Source organism: Varroa jacobsoni, unplaced genomic scaffold (assembly GCF_002532875.2).
Source record: "Varroa jacobsoni isolate VJ856 unplaced genomic scaffold, vjacob_1.0 scaffold_1449, whole genome shotgun sequence".
Lineage (NCBI taxonomy): Eukaryota > Metazoa > Arthropoda > Arachnida > Mesostigmata > Varroidae > Varroa > Varroa jacobsoni.
The window spans coordinates 290,207-298,668 of record NW_019214351.1 but is presented as its reverse complement, the minus strand read 5'-3'; the positions used below and the strand labels follow the sequence as shown (position 1 = coordinate 298,668).

General features: G+C 39.4%; 1 protein-coding gene across 9 annotated transcripts in view; it reads right to left on the bottom strand.

Moving 5' to 3' along the window:
- Positions 1 to 757: 757 nt before the first annotated feature.
- LOC111270144 (uncharacterized) overlaps positions 758 to 8,462 on the bottom strand; it is a 33,303-nt gene continuing 25,598 nt past the window's right edge. For 5 of the 9 annotated variants that reach the window (XM_086972378.1, XM_086972382.1, XM_086972381.1 and 2 more), the window contains 3 exons: positions 6,673 to 6,816; positions 1,700 to 1,860; positions 758 to 952 (listed from right to left, as the gene is read on the bottom strand). In XM_086972378.1, the coding sequence (XP_086828504.1) occupies positions 834 to 952; positions 1,700 to 1,860; positions 6,673 to 6,683 (291 nt within the window). In that variant the 5' untranslated portion in view covers positions 6,684 to 6,816 and the 3' untranslated portion in view covers positions 758 to 833. The other 4 variants (XM_086972379.1, XM_086972383.1, XM_022850210.2 and 1 more) reach the window with 3 other exon arrangements.

Genomic DNA, 8,462 nt, shown 5'->3' with positions numbered 1-8,462 from the left:
CGATTGTACGCAAACTTACCACCCTTAAATTCAGCCTAAATGTGTAGCGTACTAATGCGACAATTTGTCTTATAAAAACTCCACGATTTCGCTGGTAAACTTCAACCGTTGTTTGTTAATTTGCTTTGCGTCAACCCTTGTAGTATGGTAACAGACTGCTATTATTAATCTTACTATATCCAGATCGGCAAATTGCAGGCGACCTTTGTACAGAATAACATAACCGGTGATTCTGCCGAAATTCAAAAAATGTGTAAATATGGCGGACCGATGTGGCAAGTTTCGCAGATCCTATCAGCGTCCAACTGCTATTCAATTTTGTGCAAAGGCAAATTTTGATACTACATTATTAAATTAATAGACGATTGCGAGTTTTATACGCAATCGTCTATTCATTTATTTCTCCAATATCTAATCCTCTCCATTGATATGCAGTACTAGGGCCCGTCCTTCGGAATACGCATAGCGTGTAAACAGGATCGCTGGTCCTTTGCCGTATAGCCGCAGCTAACTAAGGACTAACAGAAACAGCAATATAGAACAATAAGAATAAGAAAAATACTCGTACATTTTAATTGCCACGTTAAAAAAACGAGAACGAAATAATGGAACGTTATAGTTGTATTTCATAGCAGCGAACGATAGGCACGTCGTGTCTTTTGTTACTTGAGTATTGAGTGTCACTATCTGCCGTCATTGGTCCATGCAGTCGTTACTCAATTGTAAAGGCCATACGTTCATTGAAAACGAGTGGATCTACGCTGACAACAGTCAATTTATTCAGTATCTGACAAACTTCTTGACGTCAGAGTGCGTCATGTCGTTAAATTTTGTTAGAGCGGCCATAGCTGTTTGTCTTTCTGGATCAGGTATATTTGGTGCAGCCGGTTCATCATGTCATAACGCGCAAATACCGTATACATACAAATCCCCAAAAGGAATCCAATGATCACTGTAATTAAATATTCATATTTAGTATTTTACTGTGAAATAATACCGATCGACAGATACCAAATTCACATCGGAAGCCTACGTTTTTAGTTAGAAAGCAGCGATTCACGGTAGGCGCGTTACGTCCCACTGCTAGATACTAGAGATTCTTCCTTCACCTCTTTATAAGCTTTTGCAGCATACAATTACTCGGAAATTACTACTTAAAACATCTAATCCAAGCTAATCGATAAGAATCGGTCTCTTCGCTAACACTTCCGCTAGGTTGCTATCTTTCTGCCGGTAGGAAAAGCATAATTGCCATAAGAAAGGATCCCAAAAGTCATTCTGATCGGTCCTAAATAGAACCGTTCCCAGAGGCCTGCCGCTTTCGCTCTTTCCCACACCAGCCATGACGGTACACGGCTAAGGTAAAGTAAGACAATCACACACAGAACCCTAAAGCAGAACTCCGTTTGGCAGTCGACAGAAATAAAGTCCTCTTTCGATATATTGTTCCTGTATTATTTTGATATGTACGTATTATTTCTACAAAACCCCATTTCAGAACATGTCCGGCCAAGCTGGGAATCTTCAATAGGAAAAATGCATAATATCTTCGTCCTGAAAACCGATAGATTAATTGATCGTGGCTTAAGCTTAAGAGTCGGAGAAGGCGTTGTTCGCTAGCTTCTGGCGTTGGCTACATGGAGTCTTCCGTAATAGATATGTGTAATAAGCGTCGCTATTGAATGATTGATCAACATACGCATGAAGAAATGGCTTAGCCATTGGCATCCACGTTTGACGGGTATCGGTGGCGACGGTGAGCTAGCAGCACTTTGCGATGGACGATTTTGCACATTTGACAACGGGGTGACGGTTTCCAAAGGCGGTATAGTCTCTTCAGTTGAACTAGGTTCAGATCTTCTGTAATATAAAGAACGAATAACCCATGTATGGTGCCTCTGACGGCGGTGAAGGCGGATAAACAGTTACGAAAAGCACCACACGAAAAATGAAAGCAAAAAGAAAAAAATTTCCAATGACTGAAGGTACATAAACGAACCATACTGGTACATAATGATGAACCGGAAGAGAGAGGGTTAACGCTTTCATTTGTAAAGCACGCAAACAACGCGTTCATACGAACCCTGAATAGCGTGGCACATCGTGCACAGAACTAGCTATGTCCCATATATGGTAGTCCTAGGTGAATACGGTAGTATTCACCTAGGACTACCATGATGTAGTTGCATTGACACCGCCAGATCTTCGCTAAGTGCTATCGGCGTTCAGAGCTAATGAATACACCTCGTTTAATCGAACACCGTTTGTAAATTCATAGTTCGATTTACGATATGTTGGCACTGCTAATTCTGGACATTTAACTGCCATTGTGCCATAGTCGATCGTAATTGTTATTCTGTCTCTGAACTATAAACAAAAACACGAGCGTAGAACACGTGCTGGTACCGCCAATTTAGACATCGTTCAATTGTACGTTTTAGCTTCTCAAAATATAATCACGCCCGAAGTAGCTATCAAATGATAATAAAGAACATATAATAATGCGGAGTTTTCTATTTCTAGTTGTGTCTCGTTCAGGACAGCAGGCGTTTGCCCCTAACTAGTAATAGGCCTAACTACAAAAAAACGCAACAAAATTTACTGCCGTAAATTTTAAAGTTAAGCCGCTTGCGGAAAACAGTTGTCGCTTTAAAAGGCTGATGTATAGCAAACGCAGTAGAAAATACAGATATATCGAAGGCAGTGATCTAAAAATCGGCAAGAAAATCCCAAATACGCTTTCAGCCACTATAAACGACGCATTTGAACGCTGACTGATATCAGAAGCCTAGCGCTTCCCTTTGAATGCAACCGAAATGTTCTTGTATAGATATTAGATCGTACATACGGTCTAGCCATTGTTTTGTTTTTAACACTGCGCATTATCAAGAAAAAACATGAAAGGGGAATTGTACGGAAGACATTGAAAACCATCAAACCGGACTAGTCTTCTATAGGTCAGATCATTTGCTGATCATATACATAGTCGCGAGTCGTAATAAAGTAAAGAGCAGGTAACTTTGGTTGTTTGAGAACCCGCTGTTTCAGGCGTATCGTTATAGAAACCAAAATTTAATAATTTGGTTTTTAAGCATAAAATCATAGGCCCTCTTCACAAGGTTCCATCGCCGCTACAGTGCATAAGATCTATACTTGCATATAAAGCCGATGTTTTCTTTAAAAACTATTTTTTTTTTTAGAGAGTGTAAAGCGTAACCTAACGATCCGTGCGCCATTTATTTCTACCCTATTCCACTAATATTTCCCAAAAAAAAAAAAAAAAATGGATAGCAGACAAGTAATGCCATTGAGGAAAATGGTTAATTTATCATTATCTGTTACTATCAGTAGGATGAGTCAGTTAGCCTGAGCCGGCGTTGTCGGCTTAGAAGCTCGTCGAAACACTCGTTTGAGATACAACGCATCTCACCGTTTTCGGTATACCAGCATTGTAGAAGTTTTAGCACAAAAGCTACAATCTCTTACAAATGTTTTAGCTTGAATGGTTCGGCTTGAAATTTATGGATATTCTCGGCCGATTTTTTCTGCATTCTGAACGATGGTCATCGTCGGGAAATTAAGTAAAAGAAAAACCTCCACTTTTACACTTGGGCCAATTTAGTCGAATGAGTAGCACTAAATCCCTGTCCCATACTCCAGTTGCAGATTTATTTCGACGATATCCGAATTGGAAAAAAATTTCTTCGAACAGGTTTTTTTTACTTCTTAATTTGACCTAGACTGGCCTAGGCGGAGTTGTGCACGTAGCGTTTTACTTGATATTCAACCACTGTCGTGTAGAGAGCACCAGAAACTGTACACGTACGTCCTGAATTCCCAACATGAAATCAACAAAGGCTTTAGTATTAGGCGGCATCATAACAAAAATTTACTCGCTCGAAGCCATAGCCAGACAGAAGTGAGCCGACCTGTTGATGAGCGCAGTGATTCACTAGCGCCGTGGTTTCCGACGTAGAATCTGTTTACCATAGGCGTAAAAATCATGGTTTTTTAGAAAAATAACGTTCATTCGTCCCCTATTTTTTGCCGAAGATTCATATAGTAATAGCTATTATGGTAATGGCCTAGATTGAGCTATGCCACGGGCGTTGCACGTAATCCTTTACACTCTACTAATTCTCCATATTTAGAAAAATAAAAGACCTTACTTCTTGAAGAATTTCCACTTTGGCTTCAATTTTGACAGTTTAAGTCCCCACGGCTTTGATGTATCTAACGATTGGGTTGACGTCACTTCGCTTATGTCACTTTCGACGATCTTGTTACTTCGGTTCGCGCTGGGCCTCCGACTAGGTGGCCTAGTATCAACCTTTGGCCCTTTGCTAACCTTACTGGCTTCGCTGCTAGTTTGACTTTTTTTGAAGAACTTCATTTTTGATGTAACAGATTCGTTGGCCACTGGTGGTGTCAATCTTGTCAAGCGCTTTGATGTTTTACTTACAATTTAGACGTCGAGCTGCACAAAAGAGTATTTTTAGTTCAGCGTTCTGCATATATATATATATATATATATACACACATATTATATATATATGTATATAAATATATGTACATATATGTATAGCCAAGAGGCCTGAAGATTTTTGGTCTTTCCGGCGCGACACAGGTTGGTGGGATTGAGTGGAGCCTGCATAGCCTGCCTTCAGGATATATATTTGTTTCGTATGGTATATCGCTACCAGCCTCAACCTATACTACTTTCAATTTAGGAATAACACGAAAAAAATCGATTGAATTGCGAAACATGCCATTATATATATTTACTACCCGATTTGTTAGTCATTAAATATCATCATCGTCATTCGTTACGGGAAATTGCATGCAGAATGACTGGTACGGGACCCGAGAGCTTCACCGTACAGGTGCACTCTGTGTGAATATCTCAATCAAAAACTGTCGACTGACCTTATTTCCTTATTACATCATTTGTGCTTCTTCGACTCTGTCACAAGCATGTATATTTACAAATAACAAACTGACACTTACCGAAATGGAGAAAATACGTATTCCTGCGCCCTGCGACCTATCAGTAGTATCCATAAGATGAGATTGCTTCGTTATTTAGTCATTATGTCAAAATAAGAACATTTCTAAACTGTAGTAATGAAATACTTGAATACCGCGACGTTCGCGGCTGACCTACGTGTTGATCTTATTAGAACCGCACGTCGCGGCACAAAAATAAACCATACTATTTAAATAAACACAATTCTTCTTCAATACATCAGAAGTGACGTTTGGTACTGTCTTAATTAGGTGTTGTTTTAAACGAGTGGCTACCAGCTCAAAACGAAGTGTGTCTAAAATTCATTTCGAACATAAACAACCTTACGTCGAAAAAAAAACAGAGAAATTTTCGGTAAACTGCCCGTTCCGTTGACGCTGTTAGCCATCTGATTCATATATAATGTAAGACCTTTATGTTAATGTAGATATCGTTCGACTGAAAGAAGATCGGGTACACTTTTACGCTAGTACACATAGCTGTACTGCGGTAACTATACTACCTTAACTATATTATATATTGGATAGCACCCAGAACAGGAACGTACGAATTTTGGCCTACCAGGAATAGGTTCTGTTGAAAGGCGCGTATTTTCGCACTTTACAATTTAACTACAATTGTTTCAGTATTAAGTAAGACAACATCTAGCCAATCAGTTTTATTATTCATCACACAATAATAATCAATTATAATTGTGCTGTTTGGTGAAAGCTAGTCATTTGTGGAAAGTCATATTTCACGAGCAGACGCCATAGGAACCAGAAGATGTAAGTCTTCATATATTCATTAGACGAGGAAGTATTCGAAAAGATCTAGGCGAAATCATTGATACACTACCTTCTGGGAGATACTTTTTACGTAGAATTCAAGGTTCTATCGAATGTTCTGATAAAAAAACAACTGGTCGTCTCAAACTTCTACGGGTGTATGGTGGACTGATGTAATTGCCATGACTGTACCTGGAAAAAACAAGAGTCCAATGTTCATACCCGCAGGGAATACTATTACTACCGTTTCTCTCATCCTACCCACATGGGCACACAACATACAGAAACAATCCTCATCACTCATCTTGCCTCCGAGCTCAATTATCTATTCCAGCATCTAAGCGTTGGCCTACAGGAATGTATATGGATAGAATTACTGGCAGGCAGTTGCACAGAATTTCCCTTGCATGGCCAATCTTACGCTTCATATACTTCTATTAAGCGTAATTATCATCATATCGTATTATTAACGCATCATTTTTACAAATGAGGATAGAGATCAAAAGCTTCCTGTTTTTTTTTCATTTACCTGCTAGAATATATACATATATATCTTTTTGCTTTTTCTTCAACGGTGATTCACGGCATCTTTCCTTAATGTTCCTTCATCTTTCTATTTCCTTATCCGCCTTTCTTTCAGCTATCGGGTGCGTTTTATTTTTAGTGAAGCTTTGGGAATTTCCTATTACAGGTAAACTCTATTGGATTAAATGTGCGCTTTCATGCTTCTATACAGTAACTCTGTTTATATTAAAAAAAAAAAAGTGCAGGTTAGGTACTGCTTTGATCATGAAATGCATCTGTCCTTGGCTAAAGAAACGGGTGACAGGCTACAAAATACTTTTAGGAAGTCCTTGTTATTCGATGATGATTAACTACCTGCGTGCCATAGCCGCTCTCCAATAATGGCGGTGGTAGCGTTAATCGAATAGCGAAGCCAAATGCCTGTTTCCATTGACACTGCTACGTCCTGATCTTCTCCTCGTCATTGTTCCGGATTACAGAGTCCTCCGAAATGAATGCCTTTAACGATATTAATGAAAGAGCAGCGGTAGTAGTCGTTCACCCCGGCTGGGTATGTTTGGGCCTGCGGAGGACGCGACCACAAAGTCAGAGACCCCAAATCCGCAGCTCTAAGGAAAAATATCAACGTGTAGTAAAAGTGCGGCCGTCTCGTGCTATGCAGCAATGGTAAACAAATGGTAAGACTATAGCTCAAGTTGGACGGCTATCTGCCTGTTACACTTTACTCCAAACTGGGTAAGTCAGTGAAATATCTTCCAGTCCTATAATAAAAAAAAAGACTATTTAATCTAAGACAATGTTTCTAACAATCTAAATTGCGTCGCTTCGAATGACTATATTGAAGAGTAAACATGCAATATATAGCAAGGTATAAATGTTTAATATTTAACCGTATCGGATCCCGACAAACGCGCTTAATATGTCATTATATAATTTGGGCAATATTAATACATTAAGTAGGAAGCCATTATTATCAATTATAAGGCAGGTAGAACACTGATTTATCTAAAGAGGCTTTCATTTTTCGTCCGTATTTGAAAGTTCAAAAGAAGCACCACGCTAATCAATTTGCCTGTCCTACGCATTGCAACATGTCGCTTCTTTATGCGCTGTTTCGCAGATCCATATAAATGAACAGCCTACTCGAAAAAGAAAGTCATCGTTCTAGATTTTCTTTGTGAGAATATACAAAATAGGCAGGTTGATTAACATTGTTCTGATGTACATCTCAGTGCATCTGGAACCTTACAAGTTTCATTGCATATACAACTTATTCACCCGTGCTTGACAAGTTCTGGCGTTCGTGCTCATCAATGTCATGTTCACAGTAACAAGCGTCTAAGGTCATTAGCGTGAAGCACAAGGCTAAAAAGGTACAAAACAGGTTACCAACGAGTGGTGTCCTAGTGGCCAATACTTGCTTTATTTGTTTTATATTTCGCAACTGAATTTAGCCATCCTATGAGCGTGTTACGTCGTTCCTTCACACAAATTGCTGCGTTTACCTATCAAAAATCGTGCCGTTGAAGTGCAAGTCATCAGTGGTCCTGTTCCTCACAAGTTATCACACGATTTGCATGGGGTGTCATGACGCGTTTCTGAACCTGCATCAGACAAGATCCCCAACAATTTGCATATTTCTGTGTGAAAAAATTTTCTAATCACTTTCGCAAATCTAACTCCTCACCATCAGGTTTAATCCCTAATTTAGCTCTACCTTAAAGCTCTTTTAAACCCTCTTATCTTGGCACCTCCCCTCATTCTTTCTTGACCGTTAGCAGCATACGCTAAAACATGGAACAATGATGCGTCATCAGTCACTGTTCAATTTGAGACATGGACAAATATCTTTTGCAAAAGAAGGAACTTTTCCTATCGGTCAATTGTACGCAACATGCTTTTGGGTGGCCTTAGTACTTCTGTAAGGATAATAGTAATAATATATCAAGTGTGTCAAGATGCACGTCGATCCTCAGCTGAAGTATCTCTCTGTAGCCAAGAGAAAAAAACTATGACGCCGGATCATCGTAGAGCACTTCTTTTTCCATCGTATCAGCCCTCGACCGACGACTGTGGAAGTGCACTGATGTGTGAACAATTCAGTCATCTCGTTGAGAAAGTTTTTGACGCTTATTGGATTGTAT